This window comes from Rhynchophorus ferrugineus, unplaced genomic scaffold, assembly GCF_030347505.1.
Source record: "Rhynchophorus ferrugineus isolate W39M unplaced genomic scaffold, kcgeb_rfMv2 rfM2, whole genome shotgun sequence".
NCBI lineage: Eukaryota > Metazoa > Arthropoda > Insecta > Coleoptera > Curculionidae > Rhynchophorus > Rhynchophorus ferrugineus.
Genome location: NW_027472581.1, coordinates 80892035 through 80914635, shown reverse-complemented (window position 1 = coordinate 80914635; position 22601 = coordinate 80892035). Strand labels below are relative to the sequence as shown.

Sequence of the window (22601 nt, the reverse complement as noted above, 5' to 3'; positions counted from 1 at the left end):
TCATTAAACGGTAATAAAGAAAGCAATTTATTTTCATATTTACATTAAACGGACTTATATATAAATTTTAAACAGTAAAACTTTTAATACTTCTGAGTGACAAGCTGAGATTAAGCTACATTTACTTCATCAATAGTGTTTTGTAGAGATCGGTACAAATACGAAGATACATTAAGACTTCTCTTTTAATTTTCTTCCGAATTATTAAAGACGTGTGTGATCTGGAGTTGTCATGATGGAAGATAACAGGTCAATTAAACACATTTTTTTGCCAAAACTAGTTTTTTTATTCAACATAATTCTCTTCAAGGGTGATTATAGCGACCCTTCAAATTTTCGACACCTTTTTTGTAGTACGATTTGTCTTTTGCTTCAAAATACGCCTCAATTTGGGCGATCACCTCTTCATTCGACGAAAATTTCTTCCCAGCGAGCATTATTTTGAGATCTGAGAACAGGAAATCTAGAAAATACAGATCTAGAAAATACTGTGGATGAGGAAGTAATTCGAAGCCCAATTCATGGATTTTTGCCATCGTTTTCACTGACTTGACACTGTAACATGGTGCATTGTCTGCAGCAGCTCTTTCTTTTTCTTCAAATGTGGCCGTTTTAGGTGATTTTGTCCTTCAAACGATCCAATAACGCTATGTAATTGTTAATACTCCTTCCCTTTTCAAGGTATTTAATGAAAATTATTCCCTGCGCATCCCAAAATACAGACGCCATAAACCTTCCAGCCGACGGTTCATCGTATGCAGTCTACTCGGATGACTGTTGATTAGACTTCGGAGTGAAATGATGGAGACCTTTTTCATCCATTGTCATATATTGATGCAACTCGGGTTTATTACGCTTGATCATATTGAAACACCGCTCCGAACCATCAACTCGTCAAAAGTGAGTTCGCGCGGAACCCACTTTGCACAGAGCTTTCTCATACCAAAATATTCATAAAATATGTGATTTACACGTTCAGTTGATATCTTTAGAGTGTCTGCTATAGTCAGTTTCAATTTACGGTCATTCAATATCATTTTGTGGATTTTTTAAATATTTTCGTCGGTAACAACTGCTTTTGGGTGTCCACTGCGTTCACCGTCTTCGGTGCTCATTTCAGCACGTCTAAACTTAGCATACCAATCCTTGATGGTTGATTTTCCTGGTTCGATAACTCGGCATCAAGCTAAGTTTTTGCTTCAATTGTATTTTGTCCCTTCAAAAAGCAATATTTTATCAACATGCGAAATTCCTTTTTATCCATTTTTTTCACAATAACAAAAGTTGAGTGAAGCAACATGTTAGAAAAAAACAGTGAACAAATGTCATAATTCAAAAATAAAGGATCTGATATCTGTCAAATGTATACAAGCATCTTTTGAGGCTTAGGGCTAACTAAAAAACATATGGATTTAATTATAGTAGCGCCATTTATGTGCCAGACCGGGGACTTTTCAATTGACCTGTTATATTCTCAAAATAGTAAGAAATTTATTAATTAAGTTCAGGTCTTCAACAAGTGTTTTATTGAATTACCATTATGGTTAGATTACAAAAAGCCAATACCAAATATTTGGTTTCTTGTACATCAATTATTTCGATGAGCTATGCCTAACCAGGTACAGGTGACACATATTTGATTGAAGAATGAGATTTTATTGAGTTTTTACAGCTTGGTTTGTGTATGTTCCGGCATCCAAAATTTTCAAACAGTTCGAACAATACTAACATACAGACCTAAATATTTGTCACTGAAGTAAAATTAAGTAAAACAAACTAAGAAGATATCTAGCCTAAGAATTCACAGCAGAACTTGATATGTTAAAGCAGACATGCTTTAATATAGATTTTATAAAGTACTTGATGTAACATTGCAGCTGCCGATGCTTATGAGTTTGTAAAGCTATCAACTAAATTATTAAATGCAGTCAAAACCACATCATCTCTCTTGATTTTATTAATTTTTAATAATAATTTTAATAACAATTCATTAATAAAATCAAGAAAAAGTAATATTTATAAAATAAAATTAAAATAGTTTTATCTGATTTAATCAGTGCGTAGCTGAGGAACTAATACAAATATTCCAGATCTAGATACAATTATATGTATATATTTTTGGAACAGCTTCTTCAGATATTGCTGTATGGAAATTGAACTTTTGGATGGAGGACGCAAGGAGCAAATCCAAAAAAGGAGACTTACAGACAAGAAATAAAGACATAGAGGACTAAATTTATCTGAAGCCGATCGTCAACAATGGCTATATTTGATGAAGACAATTTCTGCAGTCCTATAGCACCAACAGCCAGCTTTGGTTTAATTTGGTAGACCTTTAAATGAGCATATGTAGTAATAACAGAAATGTTATGAATACTTCGAGAAATATTTTTTAAATATGTGTGAGTAGAGCCAACAGTTATTTGTTCTTAGTAAACGTTTCTTAATTTCTACTCTAAATTGGAACAAGAATTTTCGTTTATTTAGTGAAATTAGAATTTTAAATGGTGATATATAGTATGTTTTTATTAAATTTAAAATATCTATTCCGGTTAAACATGTCCGTAGCTTCGGGACCTAAAAACGAAGTGAGTGCGTCTAACTAAAATCTGAAAAAACCTATATGATAAATCATTTTATACGAAAAATTGAGTGGAAAAAATATCTTGTTGAAAGTTGTGTACTGCGTTTCTATTAGATACAGGATAAAGGTAATCGCGTAGATACAAGTGATAGTTATAAGAGTATTTTGGTACATTTTTGTTGCAATCCTGATCAGCGAAACAAAGAATAAAGATCAAAATTAAAAAAATCACTTGCGTATCAAAATAACTTTAACAATTTTCACCACGTTCATAAATTATTACTTCAGCGTAACAATATTATTGTAAAACTTAGACGTTAGATTCAAAGACTTATGGTCTTTTGTTTCTTTAACCCTAAATACTTCTAATTTCATCTTGTTTGTTTATTTTATTTAAAGTATATTTAGATCAAAATGTATTTTGGCAATCATTCACATGCAATTTTCAAAGGCATCCGTCAGTTTATAGCTTAGATTAATAATATTTAAAATGATATTTAATCGGAATATAAAATCTATATATCAAAATATAATATAGGGTGTATAAATACGTTTTGAGGGCTCTTTTGTAATATTTTGTTAGTATTTTTACTTCGTATTAGTATTTCTACTTAGTATTTTTTATTAATATAATTACAGCAAGTTTAGCACGTCATTCATTCAGGTTTTACTATTAATTTATAGCGATTTCTCATAATGATTTTGTTCTGTGTGAACTTTCAATGTGACATCTTCAAACCCTTTTGGCTTCTCACTAAATTTCTTGCCTTCGACAACTTGTTTTACTTAAATTAGCATTGAAAAGGTTTGTAAAATGAACTTATATGTTTTTATGATAGATATCTGCGGATTTATTCTTTATTTATATTTATTCTACAGATCTTGCGTAGAAAAGGAAAAATATCTAATATTTGATGATGCTATGGTGTTAACAGATGTTCAATCTATCAAATTACGTCAATGAGTGCCGGTCAAATATTTCAGAAGGTGCCTGCAAAATCAAAATAAATAAAGATTTATACAAGTCATTTTTATACATTTTAAAGTCTCCTTTTAACCAATGAGGGTGTATCTGGACTGGACATACTGTTTAACGTGGGCCCCGAACCAATGTCCTCGGCATTAAGCTTAGGGAAACTGGCGGGTGACCAATTTAGAAATCATCCCAGAAGGTATCCGATCTTACCCAGCCTGGTTACAGGCGTATCTGGGATCATTTGCCTTGTCGGATTTTACACTTTTGTCTAGAACAATTACAAATATAAATTTACGACCATGCCCCAACAGGATTCGAACCTGTGACTGTTGCAACAGTAGGTGGACCATCTTGTCGCCTTTACCACTGCGCCAACCAAATTGGCTAGACAAGTTAATGTTTTATAGCGAAATTCTAGATAACTTCGTCCATCCCTTTGATTTTGAAGTCATCGTGTATTCCCCATCATAATCAACCCAAAGTATTGAATCTACCATCGAGATGGATGCGTAGGTATTCCATTGACTCTGCTTGATGAATGGGGTATCCTTCAAGTGATATAATTAGGCTTCTGTCTTTTCTCCTCAATGCAATTTTTTATTTTACATTGTCTAATCCATTTTTGGATGTTTTTGTCTGCCACTTGTAGTTTCTCTATAGCTCTAGGTAGAAAAATATCTTTTGCTATACTGGCATTTATTAATTTCAAAGTATTTAATTGGTATTTTTCAGATTTAAGGAAGGGATTTATTTTTACACCCAATACTTAATATGTTAGCACTAACTAAAGTTTATTATTCTAGTAATTATAATTATATTTCGATGAAAAGGTGAAATTATAAAAAAGAATAATTGAGAACAGGGTTCTTTATTACCTCTACACTTTATTGCCCCATAATTGCTCAAAGTATATTAAATTAGAAAATATTAAAGGGCGAGCCTGAAAAATTGAAATATAATTGAGATTATAAAAAATTGTCATTTTACAGGTTTCTCTTTTAGATGTTCAGGTTTTTCTTGTCCTACAAGAATCAAACAAACAATATATATTTTTGTATAAGTGTTTAAAGTAGATCCAAAAATAAATTATCGCCTGATAAACTTCCGTGGAGTATAATAAAGACACTTTTAAGACAACAAAATATACATTTTGAAAACTAAAATTAAGGATATATAAAAAATATATAATATTGTAATCTTAAAAAAGGCACAACAAAAACTATACCTATTAAAATCATTTAGCCTGCTAGATATGTTGTATTGGTAGCTTTGGCGATTTTATAATAAACATTTTCAAAATAATGAAAAAAATGGATCAGATTTTGTGTTAAACATTAATAAACTCAAAGATTAGGTATTTTAATGAAGGATATCATGTTATGTAAGCCAATAATCGAAACATTGGCTAGATTTCTTGATCCAAATTATTTCAAACTATAAACATTCATGAGCTATTGAAGCACTGCTTTGGGAAATAGAAAACAATATAAATTTCATATCATTTAATCTTCTAGATATATTATGTTGATAGTTTTAACGTCTTTATAATAAACATTTTCAAAATAATGAAAAAAAATAGAATAGATTATATGTAAAACATTAATTAACTTAAAGATCACGATTTTTAATGAAAAATATCATGTTATGTTCAACACGTAAACATTCGTGAGCAATTGAAGCACGGCTTTGGGAAATAGAAAACAATATAAATTTCATATCATTTAATCTTCTAGTTGTTGTTGTAATCTTCAATGTTGATAGTTTTAACGTCTTTATAATAAATATTTTCAAAATAATTAAAAAAATAGATTAGATTATACGTAAAACATTAATTAACTCAAAGATTACGATTTTTTATGAAAAATATCATGTTATGTTCAACCCGTAAACATTCGTAAGCTATTGAAGCATTGCTTTAGGAAATAGAAAAACAATATCAATTTCATATCATTTAGCCTTCTAGATATGTTGTGTTGAAAGTTTTGACGTCTTTATAATGAACATTTTCAAAATAATGAAAAATTAAATAGAATTGTTTATATGTAAGACATTAATCAACTCAAATATTAGGCTTTTTAATGAAATATATCATGTTGTAATCTGAAACATTGGCTAGATTCTTTATCTAAATCGATTCAAACCATAAATATTCGTGAGCTATTGAAGTACAGCTTTAGGAAACAGAAAACAATACGAGCTATCACTGACTAAAACTAGATTATCTTGTATTTTACCAAGATGGTTACTAAAATATGATCAAGGTTATAGTTTATCACAACCTAGTAAAGATGTTGGTATTAAGTGAGATCATATGGAATATAACATTAAATTAAAATAAAATTATTAACAGAGCTAAAATATATCTCAAAACCTCTAAATATTCTATAGAAGTATTAACAATTGGACGCTACCACAGTATATCACCTATATACCCATCAAAAAATATAATTGAATCACGTTATATTCTAACAATATAATTTCATGATTTAAAGTAATTCAAGCACCCATCTAAGTGTAAATTTGGAAAGGATTAATATGATTTTGCCTGACGCTCTATTATTATGTATGAAACTCTCAATCAAAATCAAAAGTTTTCCAAAGATTTCGAAGAAGAAGATATGACAAAATGAAAAAATATGATATGATAAAAGATTGAGACAGATTTAAAATTTTAGAACTTACTATTCATTTCATTTTTTATTATTTGCAGCTATTGATCGCAATAGCCTAATATAACTGATTTCATTAATCACATAAACTAGAATAACACAAGAAGATGGTAAGAAAAAGGAAAATAGGAGATAATGGAAACAGATATGCGAAAAAAGAACGGGAGAAGAGATTATTATACGTATAGAGTTAAAATAAAATGAAAAAACTAGAACTGTTGTAGCGCTAAAGTAGAATATAAGAAATATATATTTTATAAATACTCATGCTTACCCAAATACTATACAAAACGGAAATATTTCGAATAAAACTGATGCACTTATGGGCAGATGTTTTTCCTCTCTGGTCATCGTCAAAGACGCCAGGGTAAAGGCTCTGTTGTCGAAGGTCAACTGAAACGTCACGTGCACCATGTCGAATAGCAGTTCTTCTCTGACGAGCTCGATCTTCATTTCTTTGTGGTAAAAATGGCGTGCTACCTGTAACAAGCAAGAAATTATTATATTAGGAAAAAACTAATTGTTTTTCTAGTTTGGGTGATGTTTGACTCTTAGTACCCATACTATAGACCTATAAGTTAATTTGTAGGGATTTAAAAAACAGATTGTGTTAGTGTGTATTAAATTGAATCGAATATATTTGTAACTGATTTATTACTGAAGCTTTAATTTTAAATTCGTGTCATTTCAAGTGCGAGCAAAGATATTTTCAGTGCATTGAAAATGTCTGAATTTGTACTTATTTATTTCAATTTGAAGAAAAAGGGGGCTCAGAGTCACCAAATGATGTAGGAAGTTCATGTCTAAGCTCCATCGATTTCAACATGTGAAAGTGGTAATTTTGAGATCAAAGACAAAGTTCTGGACAACCAAAACAATTCAAAGACGCGAATTTCAGGGCATTACTCAATAATAACCCATAAAGAAAAAAAGAAAAATTATGCGGTATTCTTGGGAGTAACACAAGAAATCATTTTCAAGCGCTTCAGGAACGTGGGTCCAAATGCTTTGATATTTTGTGACGTATGAATTGATGACAAGAGATATTGAAAGGCGCTTGGTCATATGTGAAATGATGCTTCAACGAAAAAATCGGAAAGGTTTCATGCATTCTATTGTTAATGGCGATGAAAAGTTGATCCATTACGATTTAATTTAAAAAGAAACGGATCAAAATCAAGGGCAAAGCTATCGACTGGTGAGGTATATGAACTGCTAAAATCTAATGAAATCACCAATGGGAATCGCTATCAACTACAATTAAGGCGTATTAGCTGATTGCTAACCAATTCACTCCTTATGAAGACACCAAAAATGTATCAATTTGTGGATAATTTGGAATTGATGGAATCCATAAATTGCCTAAAAGATTGAAAAAAAGTAACGGCTATCAATGGACAATACTTTAAATAAAATACATTGTACCGATTTTTCGCAATGAAGCTTCAAATTATACAAAATCTTTTAAAAGGAATTAATAGGCCTATAATAATTATTATCATATTCAAGACCCTATAACAGGTTAATTGGAGTATGTCGATGTTGAGACAGCTGAGTTTAAACAGAAATTCAACAGGTCTTTAGTCGTTTTGGCAATATTCATTAAAGCATAGCTTATTTAATCCATTGGAATAATTAACCGATTTCGTCAACAGTTCATTTATATTACAAATCTAATTATTTAACTGAAATAGTATTTCCTTTAATAAAATAATTATATTAAATTATAAGTTGGTAAATAGGAGACTTGGTAGTTGAAATGATTTAAGGCAACAGTACTTCTACTACCGTGAGTAGAAACTCCGACAAGGTATAACCATTCCAGCATCCATCCATATTCAGAATATATATACATATATATATATATATATATATATATATATATATATATATATATATATAGGGTTTATCTGGACTGGCTCTACAGTTTAACGTAGGCCCCGACCACGGTCCTCGGCATTACGCCTACCGACTGGCGAGTGACTAACTTAGAAATCATCCCAGAAGACATCCGGTCTTACCCAGCCTGGTTACTGGCGTGACTGGGATCATTTCCCTGTCGAATTTTACACTCTTGCCTAGGGCAATCACAAATATTAAACAATGACATTCATAAATTGAACCTGCGACTATCGCAACAGTAGATAAACATTCATATCATTTAGCTCTCCAGATATATTATGTTGGTAGCTCTGACATCCTTATAAAAAAATTTTCAAAATAATGAAAAAAATGTAGAATAGATTATATGTAAAATATTAATCAACTCAAAGATTACGCTCGTTATTGAAAAATATCATGTTCTGTAAGCCAATAATCTGAAATATAGATTTCTTGATTTAAATCGCTCCAGCCCGTAAACATTCGTGAGCTATCGAAGTACTGCTTTAGGAAAATAATATCAATTTAATATCATTTAGCCTTCTAGATATGTTGTATTGGCAGCTCTGATCTCTTTATAATAAACATTTTCAAAATAACAAAAAAAAAAAGAATAGATTATATGTAAAAATTAATTAATATTTTACCGAATGAATTGTTGTTTTACCGAATTATTTTCCTCGACGGATTTTGCAATCTTGCCTAGGACAATCACAAATATTAAACAATCACAAACATATATTTTAGGCCATGCCCCCGCAGGATTCAAACCCGCGACTATCGCAACAGTAGGTGGACCGTCCTGTCATCTTTATCACTACGCCACCAAGCCGGCTTTATCATTTTTGTGTGTTATTATCGGAAAACTTAATTGTTGATCACAAAAATACTATCGAAGTTACTGCTAAGATATTTTAACTCATTTGCTTGCGTCTGTTCAAAGATTTTATTCTTTGTTTATCACTGAATAGTCCTCCCTTTTATTTGAAAACAATATTTTTAAATCAGAATTTCTATATTTTCATACTCATTCAAAAGTAATCAAACAGACTCTAATTTTTGGATCTCTATTTGTAGAACTTTACTGTGCATCTCTCGTTGGAGAGTCTTTTTGAGGACTGTATTATAAAATACAGTTTTGTTTCTCAGATCTGGGGACTGTAATTCTGTTCTGAATTAATTTAAACATTGTTTCCACTGACTTAATTTGGTACAATACTGTCATATACAATATTTGGTATTAATAATTTTAATTTTCTCCAAATAGCCTATGGCAATATCCCATCCGCGTTCCAAAGTAGGAAATCCCTCACTAGGGAATGCAATCCCAAGATTTCGAGGAACCTCGATCTCATTTTACAAGATCATAAATTGAGCGATATCTCGTAAGATTAACAACATAGGATGGCATACTAATTTAGCTATAAACTAATTCAGTACATGCATAACATGCGTTGTTGCATTTCATAGCTCGCTAGTTATAATATCTGCAGATCGCGCTGTTAAAAAGCTTGCCAGTTCGATGAAAAAAAACCTACCTTAGAGCGCCGAATCAACACAATCGCAGGTGGTTATTTCGAAAAATTGGTGTAAACTTTATTTAATCAAATTATTAGATATTTGATATATATCTAGCCTACCTCTCAGGAAATTCATGGGTGCCATTTCAAAAGAACAGTTTCTCCTTCGAGGAGAAAGATATTCCTTCATTGGTCGAGCCGTTTTTTAACTTCTTCAAAATCGACGAAGGGCGCAAAGATGGTAGTCGAATGAAGCTAGGTCTGGAGAGTATGATAAATGCGATAGGACTTCCCATCAAAGTAATTTCAACATTTATTTGATTGGTTTTATTCTATGAAGCTTATTTTAATAATCTGATGTGTTACCATTTTGCGGGCATATTTCGACTAATGTGCAGTTCAAATTAATTTTTGTTGTTGGTAACGATCATTTTTAACTGCTTTTCAGATATAATTAGTTCATAATATATGAAACCAAACTGATCTTACCGAATACGTAGTATAGTCTTGTGATTATAGCGATTTGATGACAAAATAAATACATTTTTCAGTACCGGTTGGAATTACATGTAGAATTAACATTCTTTCATATATTTGGAGCAGCATGTCACTGATAATCGATGATGTCATTGCCTGTCATTCAATTCATGTGGCGCTCATCTTTCCATCGTCTGGATCTTTTTCATCGCTTGCAATCGTTCTCAAATTGCGACTTGCCTCAAACTCATCTATTTTTGCCAACTGTTCTTGAGTTTTTGTTAGGTCTCCATTCAAAAACACCTACAATTCTATATCTTAAACGTTTTCAGCATACCTAGACGTTCCTTGTCTTGAACTTATAAATTGTTGAAAAAAGCTTTCATATATTCTTATAGTTAGAGCGTGTTTACCGTATGATTTTCGGCAGCTTTTTTCTTTTGATGAAACACGAAATGTAATGTGTGAAGCAAATGCACATTTTTACTTGCCTACGCAAAACGCAAAAACTACTTTTGACGATAATGTCAGTAGTATAAATTGATGTATTTATCAACAACATTAAATACTTATGACTAACGATACATTTACAAAAACTAAAAAGTAATTACATCTAGTACTCGAATTTATATGAAACTGACACTTTTGTTGATTAGTAATAGCTAGAAATCATATGGGTCTTTCAATAATCTATGTGCCAAACAATAAACTGATTAAGCAACACGCTTGTATTAAGTTGGCATTTCAATATTTTTATTATAATTCCCCACTAATTATTTTATAAGACAGTCTCCAGCGGTGTCAGATATTAATCATAATAAATAAATTTAATTGTAATTATATATTTTACCAGAAAATGCCTGTCCATTTGTCGGTTCGTTATCTTCATCGCAATAAAAGTACTTCCTAACCGGTTTAGCAGCGAGGGCTGCCGGAGAAAGCAGAAATAATAAATAAAAGAACTTTTTATGATATGCGGTGATAAAAAGGGAAAACGGACAAAGCTTTGTTTCGTTCTTTCGCAAAATTGCCCTTTTCCCTTTTTATATTTGACGGAAAATTTCAAAATGAAAACAGTCCGTGGATTTAAGTGAAGTTTCAGGTTATTAAGGAAAGAGAAAGGAAGCCGGGGAGGGGGTAGGTTGACGTCTCGGCAATGAAGACGGCTTCAGAACGACAGGCGCGAAATTTGTTTATTTCTTTCGCGTGATAAATGTTTATTTTTACAGTTTTCTTAATCTTTAATAAAGGAACCAAAGAGAAATTAGATCAATGTGTTTTGAGTTAAAAACTGTACCCCGGGCAAGGTCATATTAAGCTACTAAAGGAAAGGTGTTTTAAATGCCGCGGTTATATGGAACTGAATATATGTCGGAGAATTTTACTGTGTATGATGTTCAAAATATAGCTATTTTGAACATTTGGATGTTTACATTTTAATTTAACCTACACATTAAAGAAGTTAATTGGTATTTGCAAAACAGAAAATTATATTTAATGTGTGTATTTATTATTTGATTTTATCTTACAGGGCTTTAATATACTTATATCAGTAATATTCCAATTTATATATTCCATTCTTAATGAATCCTGAAAATCTGAAAAAGATTCGACAGCCTTTCACAGCTATTCTATCCATAAATGCCATTTAGTAATAATAATAACTCAACAATCAAAAGTCAGAAGTAGCTAAATCTGGCAAATGGTGTGAATGAACATGAATTACTATTTTAATTTCTTGATTCTTATCTAGCTTTTTGAGCTATTTGGAATGCATTGTCTTGATTAACAATTATTTCTTCTTTATTTTTTTCTATAGAACAGGTCTACTCCCACGTCCTTCCACAATCAACTAATCCCCGAGCTATTAATCAACTTTATTTTGCATTGCAAAAAACTGATTCTATACCCTCTTGGTTATTTGCAATTTAATTTATAGTCGCACTGCTATCTTGATGCCATCCCCATCTTGATTTGGAATCATGATTGTAAATAATAGTGTTATTTTAAAGTCTGATCTTATGATCAAAACACGTGACAACACTAAGTGTTGAACTAAGTTGATATAACTATATAATGAGTATATAACAAACATGTCTTTTGTTTATCTATCTGTTTCAATTGAATTTAAACGTTGATTTTTGGTTAACTTCTACCCTTATCTAAAAATGAAACAGGATAATATTAAATGAAGAAGCGATGGTTTTGAAAATAACTTAAAAAGCTCAAATAAGAACTCAATTTAAAATACAACAACAAAAGAAGATTCTGAAATTCAGTTGACATTATAATATATAGACAAATATGTGGCCATTTTCTAGGATGAGCTAAATCGTAAAATTAAAAATCTCCAATAATTTAGCAAGAAATTGTTCAAAAAAAATAGCAATGGAAAACTGAATATATGTGTGAAAATAATTTTACTATATATAATGAAGGTATTTACCGTTTATGTAATGTCCGGTTAAAAACATAGCTCTTTTGAATATTTGGATGTTTAGATTTTAATTTAAGCTACACATTAAAGATGTTAATTGGTATTTACAATACAGAAGATAATATTTAGTGTGTCAGCGATTAAAACTTTGGCGGAGTTATATCTGATGAGTGGGGAGAATCTACAATAATTCCTACTTTAGTTCACTGATTTTCAGAAAGTTGAGTGTTGTTTGGATTGCGTTGTCTTGATTAACAATTATTTCTTCTTCAAAGTATTCCTCCATAAAACAGTTCTACTCTTACGGCCTTTTACTATTAGTTAGTTTGGAGGTAACTAACGAACTCAATTATTTTTTATTACAAGAAGCTGATGTTAATCCCAGCTCCACACCATTTCGATATTGATTTAGCAATATGATAACAATATTATGATTAACACGACAAAAGTTTTATTTATAATGATGAAGGCTTGTCAAAAATCAATTAAAATAAAAAAAAGTATTAAAAATTTACTTGACCTTTTAATTTATAGACTAGATTAATGAAGACACTTTCAGAAATAGTTAAAATATAAAATGAAAAACCTGGACATTATATCAAGAAATACTTTATACTTTATATACCTAAGTTTTGGAGAACCTGCAGTTTGTTTAATGAATATAAATATGTTTGTTAAATATGCATTTCCAAATTGTACAAAATAAATTTCCTGTTGTGTTTGTAATTCTTTTCATATACATACTAGAGTCAAATATCAATTTCAAAATTATTTCGTTCATATATTCTCTGTTTTAATATAAAACATGTATAACTTTTTATTATTATACTAATTAATTAATTTATTATTCCGTGATTATTTTGATAACACAAAAGTAAAGAATGATCATATATAGTTATATATGATGCTCTGAAGTTGTTATAGTTCTGAAAATAATCTTACTTATGATGATTTGTTATAATGCTCAGTTAAATAATGAAAGTTAACGAAATTAGAAAGAAATTAGATTTAATTAAGCAATTTAAAAAATGTTAGTTCTTGAGATATTTTAATATGTTTTAATATAACGATTTTTATTGTTTTAATTAATGTTATGTATCAAATACATTTCTAATCTTACATTGAAAATACTGCAAAAACAAGTTTTAGTAACATAATTTTTAAATTAGTCCTTTTACTCTATTATGAGAAAAACATGATTAATTTAATACAATTTGGTCTAATTTAGATCAGAGGGTGTCATTTTATATTTCATGTAATTATTGTAAATTTTTACACATATAGCGGTACCTACCAAAAAAAAATTACATGATGAAATTGAAAATATCGTAAAGACAACCCACACACACCTGATTTATATATAATAAAAGAAGTTCTAAACCATAAATTCGGCTACATCCAGGGCGAGCAGTAAAAAACCAATTTTATTTTTCGATTTTTAGAAGATGTCGTTTGACGAAATTCCATTCCGACTCTCCGTTCCTTATTTAATATGGAAAGTTTCTCCTCAGGTTAATTTTTTATGTATGTGTGTCCCTCCGCCCCGACGCCATACCGGCGAAGACGACAAATTACCTGTGATTTCCCCCCGCAAATTTACGACGCAAGAAAACTGAATCTACTTTGTTTTTTTTTATTTCGTATATTCTCGTATATCCGACCGAGAAACTCGAGGGCTCCGGAAAAAAATTTAGAGATCTGGCCGGAGACAGTCATCAAAAGTAAATAAATCGCGAAAGATGGAATGAAAAGGATAAGAAGTCAAAAACTATTTGTCACTTTTGAACTGGAATAAACGAAGCATCAGGTTGTAGTAATGGAATACATCAATATTGCTGTTGTAAGGACGTCTGAGTGTATTTATTAAATAAAGTTCGTCCATCGATCGATGGACGAACCTAATTGTGTGTTTTTATGCATAGAAAGCATTAGAGATGTATAATCAGGGTGTTACGTATTGTATATTTAAGGACGCTGTTTGTATTCTTGGTTTATAGGCCGATGGGTAATACTACTTTCTTGATGTTTTGATATGTGTGAAGAAAAGTGAGTTTGAAATAGATTATTAAGAAAAACGTTAAAATATAGAAGTAGTATGCGCGAAATATAGAATACAGAGCCTATTCAAAATAGTAGTGACGCTAGTCATTAATATTTGCCTGTCGAAAGTTGTAAATTCCTTTATAGTCAAACAATATTTTCCTTCTCATTTTATTCTATTTAAAAAGAGATGGAATACTGTGTGAGATGCTCCAGCATGTAACCAAATGAGCCTGTAAATGTTGTCCGTTTGTCAAATGTCTGAAAAATTCTTGAAAATAGTATTATTACGGGTTATAAACCGATAAATATTGTTTTAAGCCTTAAATTCACCAAAAACAAACCGTCTTTCGAATTGTATGAAAACAGTAAGTAGTTTTTCAATCGAAACATAATTTAATACAATTGTTTCAGAGAAAATTGTTAATCTGAAAAGTATCCATAAAACACCAAAAAATATGTAGCTATTTGAGGGTAGTAGAACATACCTTCATGTACTGTTGGATAATATAGTATTTAAGTGATGTAAAGATAACCTATGATGGGAGTTAATGGAACTTTCAGATATTGATTTTAAAAGAGTACAAATTTTAAAAACATACAACAAAATCAAAGAAAAATTATTCAATTTGTATATTTAGATGAGACATGGATATTTCAGAATAGTACGTTGGGTCACTCATGGCAAGATGATAATAAATATAGTGTAAAAACAACAAAAGTTTATGGAAGAAGGTAAATAATGGAATAACTACCGATTAGGTTTTGTTAGTCATAATATTTATTAATAATTCATTGCAGACATAAGGTTCTTCATGATGGAAATAGGAATCGTTTATTTCCTGGTGCAGAATTAGTAATTTCCTTTAAGTCCAAGGATGACTACCATGGAGAAATTAACCATAACTTGTTTTTACAGTGGTTTGAAAAATCAGTTTATAAAGAACTTATGTTAAACAACTATATTATTATACCACCATATCATAGAACACTGGTGGTGAAGATGCCAACAAGTGCATCAACAAAGGCTGCAATTAAGGAATGGCTTAAAGTATATAAAATAAATTTTGAAGAAACCATGTTATAGAATAAACTATTTTAAATTGTTACTTCGGTAAATATAAATGAAATATTTAAGTGCATTTTATGTAATTTACTTTTTTATAAATAAGCTTAAAAAAAAATATATATATATAAGGTAGATCAGATTGCTGCGGCCACAAAATACGTCTTCCTGCCTATCACTGCATATTTAATCCAACTGAGTTGATATGGGGTATTGCAAAGAATTATTACAATAGATATTCAAGTCGATGGGGATATTCAGACCAGAACTGTCACGGTTTGGATGAGCTCGATCAGACACATTGAAGAAGAAATTGACAAATGGTGGAATCGGGAGCAAGTTTTTGATAGATTGGAAATAAACACACAAACTTGATTAGTGTTTCTGAAAATGTAAGTGATTGTATAAAACTTTATGAATGTTGATTTATGATTCAATTCTGACAATTACCAAGACAGGGTGAAAAATATAATTGATATACTTTAACTGTAGGACATTGTATAATAGAGTGTGAAAGCTTTATGAGCTTGTAGTATGTTATTGTTCAGAATATACATTAATGTTTGGTTAAAATGTATGACGACAGAAATAATACTAACTGTTTGGCGGATAGGGCAAATGCATTATGGAAAATGGAGTGATTAAAAGTAGTTTTATCAAGAGAGATGTATATAGATAGTAGCAGAACAAACTAATGAAAAATATAATAATATCAAAAGACTTTAAAAGCAAATATTGCATCGATGGAAACAAGTACTAACCTTAAAAGGTAAATATGCTCTCTAATGAATGTAAAATACATTACTCAGATATATAGTTGTTAATTAGGTGGATTAGACCTTCGAAAAACTCAGAGTTGCTGCGGTAACATTGCGAGGTTTTGAGAGATCACGTGGCTACACTGCTATGTTGAATTGACTATACTCTGTTTTTCCTATTTCGCATTTTATTTTGTCGTATATCCAACCGAGAAATTCGAGCGCTCTGGAAAAAAATTTAGAGATCTGGCAGGAGACAATCAGCAAAAGTAAATAAATCGCGAAAGATGGAATGAAAAAATAAGAAGTCGAAAAATATTTGACACTTTTGAACCGAAATAAACGAAGCATCAGATTGTAATAATGGAATATCATAAATATTGTTGTTGAAACAAAAGAAGGTCTGAATTTTGAGTATGTTAATCGTATAGGACGCCATAGTTTTATATATAGGTTCATTTCATTTTCAAATATATAATTATATTTTATTAAATTTCATGGAAAATAATAAAACGCCTTTAACGCTTAAAACGAATTTAATAATTTATTTTTCTTACAATTTCCAAAAATGCATTTCTTTCTAAACTACCTTGTATTATATAAAATGTAATACAAAATGGTATCCGTTCTTTCGATTTCTTGCCTCATCTATCTAGTTCTGATTACAGCTATCCTAATATCTTCTTCTAGGATAATTTCTTTGCTATATCTCCTCTATAAACTAGTTACTTGGTCTATATTTTGCTAATCTCGTTATGTTGATATCTTCTACTTGCCATGCTGGTACTTAATTGTTCATTGGTTGTTTGTTTTTTGAAACTCTCTTGACCTTTTTTCCTTTATATATTTTTCTTTCTCAATATTTAGGTGTTTCATTAAATTTCAACAGCTAACACCTACACTACACTACCGCCGCATTATCAATTTGTAAATTTTCAATAAAGCGATTATGTCGATATTTTCCCGTACAGTACGCATCCTATTGTTATGATGCCTTTTATCCAAATCCCAATTCATGGATATTTGCCATCGTTTTCACTCACTGGTGCATTGTCTTGGTGTAGCAGCACTTTCTTTTTCTTCAAATGCGACCGTACTTCGGCAATTTCGTCCTTCAAACGGTCCAATAACGCTATGTAATAATCGCTGTTGACGGTCCTTCCTTTTTCAAGGTAATCAATGAAAATTATTCCATGCGCATCGAAAATACAGACGCCATAACCTAACCAGCCGACTGTTGCGTGTCTGCAGATAATGTCACTAGCATATGGCAGGCGTTATATTACATAAAATTGCCTTGTGGGGTAGCTAAAACATCGACACTATTCAAGTGAACGTTGTAACCTCTATCCGTTCAGTCCTCAGCCAAAGCTTACTGGACCGTGTATCCATCTCTAACTACTCGTTGTACTTATCATATTTCCAGTTTCTTATATGTATAGTTTCCTATACTCACAGATGATTTTGAACACGCCCGTTACCTTTAGCAGATCCTTTTTAGCTTTGTGCTTAGGGAGTTTCTGGGGGTCTTCCAATATGGTTTGAATATAATTTTAATGTTGCCTTTTTCCAATACCTTTCTAATAGGCCTATTAATATATTATTCTAGCAACATAGCAATAGTGTCTAGACAGAAATATTTTATCATGTTGTTCATCACGCTGTATATTTGATACTAATCTACTACTTGGAGGTACTAAGTTTAGTGAGTAGATATGGACGAAGATTTCGCAAGAGAATTACCACTGTTTCAACTGTCACAACTTTTGAATTTGCACATATCTGAGCGATGTGGAGATAAATATTAACTTTAGATTAATTTTGAAATATCTTAGAGGTATATATCCCTGTGGTAAAATATTTACAGTTTTGCTGAGTTTAAGTAGATGGTAGGACATCAATTATTATTCGTTCTTATTGATTATTAATTAATTTTTTATTTAATTGTTAACTAATTAAACGTAAACATGTTTAAGACAAAAGTAAGTGATGTGAGTAAGCCCAGTGGTTTATTTGTATTGTCTAGTTACCGGTCAGAGTATTTCCAGTATTTCATTAACGAATGTAAGGAAATATGAGTAGAACTGTTGACAGTATATACTGGATCCGTAGGGTGATTCATCAAAAAAAATTATTGAGCAAGATCAGGGCATAGAAAAAGGAGAATAATGCTAACTTAATAAATGCCCACTAGTAGTGGAATGAAGATTAAATAAAAACATTGCAGTTCCGAAGGTCACTAATAGAGAACTATGTTGCCATAGTGACAAGTGAAACTGAACTATGACATATCTGCTTCAGGTGAGGGGAATTATGTCATGCGACTGTTATTGATTGGACAAGTTCACATTAGTATCGTATAGCCATAGGATCTTTACTATATAGTTTTCCTTCATTAACAATCTAAGAAATTGTTACTTCAGTTTTTAACAATTAATTAATATTTTTAAAATTGTGTTTTCATACCTCACCCTTCAAAAGTTTTGTATTTTATTATTATTTTATTAAAAAGCGAAAAAAGTACAAGCAAAAATTCTTTCTGTGTAATCGATTTTCATCCAATTAAAAGTACGAATTTAAGGTCGAAGCTGATGGAAATTAATTTTTCTTTTCGCAAACTTATTCGTTGAACAGCCGATCTTTTCTGTCGTTAAAGTAGAAGAAAAAGAGAAATTAAGCGGCGTTTTTTTTTATCAGCTTTGTATGGGAATCATCTGTCGGGACAGCGGGCTCTGGCTGCGAAACATTTGTGAAATTAATATTCGGATTTATTGTATTTTTATTTCGCTTTTTCTTCCTACGCTATCAAGGTGACGAAGTTATGTAATAGAATAGTACCTTATATAATTTGTATTATATATAATTTAATTTTGAGAAACGATTTTTTGTAATTAAATTTTTATTTTTTTTAATCAATTAGGATTAATTTCTCATAGAGAGAAAAAAACTGATACCAATACACCAGTTTGGGTTTATTAACAAGCAATCAACAATTGACCAGGTCCACAGAATAGCAAATGTTATTGAAAAAGCCAACGAAGGTAAAAAATATACTTAGCTATATTTTTAGGTGTAGCAAAAGTCTTCGTTAGGGTTCGGAATGAAGACCTTGTTCATAAACTACAGAAAATATTACCAAAACAACACACCTATACACCTATACAATACAACTATTAAAATCGTACATTACATCCAGAATGTTTACAGTCAAACAAAAGTAAGCTTACTTTATAATAAAAGAAGCTAAAGCAGGTACACCACAAGGAAATTTACTGAGGTCAATGCTTTATCTACTTTACACTTGTGATATACCACAAATGGAGAATATTACAAATACTGCGATTATAGCTGTCGGAGACAATAGTGAAGAAACCTCACGAAAATTACAACAGGCAAGTGACAATATAAATAATAGGATACAAGCTTGGAAAATATAAATTAAGGAAAGTAAATATGTGCATGTGCAGTTCACCTGCAATCAGATCGTACAAGCACCAATAATATTACATAATACTATGACTCCATATAAACAAAAAGTTGTTGGTTCCTCATTATACATAAGCGTTCGGGTAATTTGTATCCACAAGTGCGTATAATTTTAGTTTATGATATTTTAATTGAGTTACAAGTTAGTATTTAGAATATAATGCAGGTTTCATTTTTTCGGGGAAATTGTTAATTAAAGAGTGTTAACCTTTTAACTAAAAATCATTACTGTTAGTCTGGAATAATACAAAGCAGAATAAATATAAATATAAATAATATTATTCCTACAAGGCTAGTCTGACTAACAGCCAATACAAACAAATTATCTAAAGGATTCATAACGTCCTAGATGCAGAATATTTGAACATTAAATACTGTCACTCAAATAAACAATTGATCATAATTGACAATGTGCTCAAACTGAATATGTCTGATGTCGACTGAAAACTGTTGAATAAAGATGAATTTATTAAGACATATGAAAATAATTGCTATATAAACTGGAATATTCTCTGGAATATAATATACTGGTAAAAAGAGAATTATAAAGAATTAACTATATCACAATTGTTATATGTTTGAAATATGTTTTAATACAGAAAATGTAGTGATACATCAAGGCAATATGCTTTTTACACCATGGGATATTATTTTGTATCTAATTTTACGTACAATTTGATATTTAATAGATTAATATAGCATTTAATGCAGATTATCAAAATTTTAAAATCCTAGATCACTTTCTTTTTGTAGTTATTGCATAGTGCGAATTTTATTGGAAAACTATGTTTGAAAATCAATGCGACTCTTACAAACAGAAGACCTATCTAATAATTATTACCGTACCCTTTAGTTAATAAAAAATAATAAATTTGACTAGAGATCATAAACATTTCTACATACAAATCAACACCAAAATATGTTCTTCATGGCAAAGAGAGGCAAGTTCGAAATTCGAGAATGCCTGATTACACACATGCCTGTGAAAAGTTGAGAAAAATGTGTGGCCAAGAATAATGATTCTGCCAACGCTTCTAACTAACTCTGACATTATAAATATTCCACAATCATCATGGTCTGTACTCTCATTATGTATATAAAGAGTGTCAGTTGAGATCTCACCACGTTAGTAAAACAACATAATATATGGATAGAAAACAGATATAGGTCATACTCAAGACATTCAACGGTATTGTTAGAGCACATTGATGATGCTCAATTGCTGTGTGCATGTGATCCGATCCGAAGTATTCTATGTTGGGTACATTAATTGATCTCAGATGAAAAGTAAAGTTTTGAAATGCGGGTGCACTGTAATATGTGGTAGAATAGTCCAGTAGTAACTTAACCAGTGAAAATAACAAAGATATTCAGACGATAGACAAAACAAAATGAACACCATGCAAAATAGTGCATTTTGTGACATGTTGGCAACACTGCTTTCGTGTAAATAACGAGACGAGTACGCAGAGCTCAATTTAGAAATCTTGTTGAGTTAAGGGACGAAGACCAATGAAAACTAGAAAGGATTATGGCTAGATAATACGATATTATCGGGACAAAAGTGACAGCAGATCACTTTAGTCCCATAAAGCTGACATTTATAGAATGGTTAACGATTCACACTACCTGATTCTTATAGTGAAGCATGGTGGAAGTTCTGTTATGATTTGCGCAGCGATATCATGATATTCACCTTGCTGCCCTCATTTAAATCACTGGACAATTTACTGCAAATGAATATATTGATATCCTTAATGAAGTTCTTACTATGGCTATCATATATCTGGCTGCCAAACACTGCTATATTCCGAGATGATAATGAGCCTATACACAAAAAAGTCCAAAAAGATCCAATCTCGGATTGGGGAAAGTTCAAATAATATGACACATCTTTCCTAGTCAGTACAACAACTAGACCTCAACATAATTAAATCGTTACTATAGCATTGGCAGTTCAGCTGTTGTATTCTTAATAGTTTTACTTATTATTTAAACTATTTTCCTTCATATTAGAATAGTAACCGATGTCTTGTAATCATTACAAAACTGCATTTTCATCATAATATGTATATTAAGAAATAAATATGTATTACGGTTTGATCGACGGGCAAAAGGGCGTTCGATAATAATTATTTTATACCTCACAGGCGTTTCAAAGTTTGTGATAGCCATTACATTTTATTTTGTATTAAACATTAATTTGTTTGTTTTTTAACCTATATACTTTCAAAAGAAAGAAGCTTTATAGCATATCCCTTGAAAGATAATTTATTTTCATGTAACACCTATAAAACAACCTTTTATATTTCATAAACCACTACAAATGATCCAGAATATCCGACGATCGAATATTAAACCCTAATAAATCACAATCCTCTCCTTCTACACAACGCAAAAAAGAGGTTCTCGAGTCTCCTTGGTATCGTTAATTGATCACTTCATTTATTTTTCAGATTAATATATTATATTACCATTGGAGCTTCCAAAGGCCCGAACTTTAAGCTACTTATTTCGTTATCCGCAGAGTGAAAGTAGCGTGAAATATTCGATTTTCCCCTGAATATATTACGGTTTAGTCTATTTGTTTTTGCGGTTAGTTTATCGTTAACGTGAGGTTTATTCTTGGGATTAAAATTAACTGAAACGTAATTTCTCGGAATATCTTAATGTGTTTATTGAAGCGAGTTTTTTTTTCTATAAACTG

General features: G+C 30.8%; 1 protein-coding gene across 1 annotated transcript in view; it reads right to left on the bottom strand.

Moving 5' to 3' along the window:
• Gyc88E (Guanylyl cyclase at 88E) overlaps positions 1-22601 on the bottom strand; it is a 175000-nt gene that overhangs the window by 76694 nt on the left and 75705 nt on the right. Inside the window, exon 4 of the mRNA XM_076396476.1 lies at positions 6504-6709. Within this exon, the coding sequence (XP_076252591.1) occupies positions 6504-6709 (206 nt within the window). The remainder of the gene's footprint in view (positions 1-6503; positions 6710-22601) is intronic.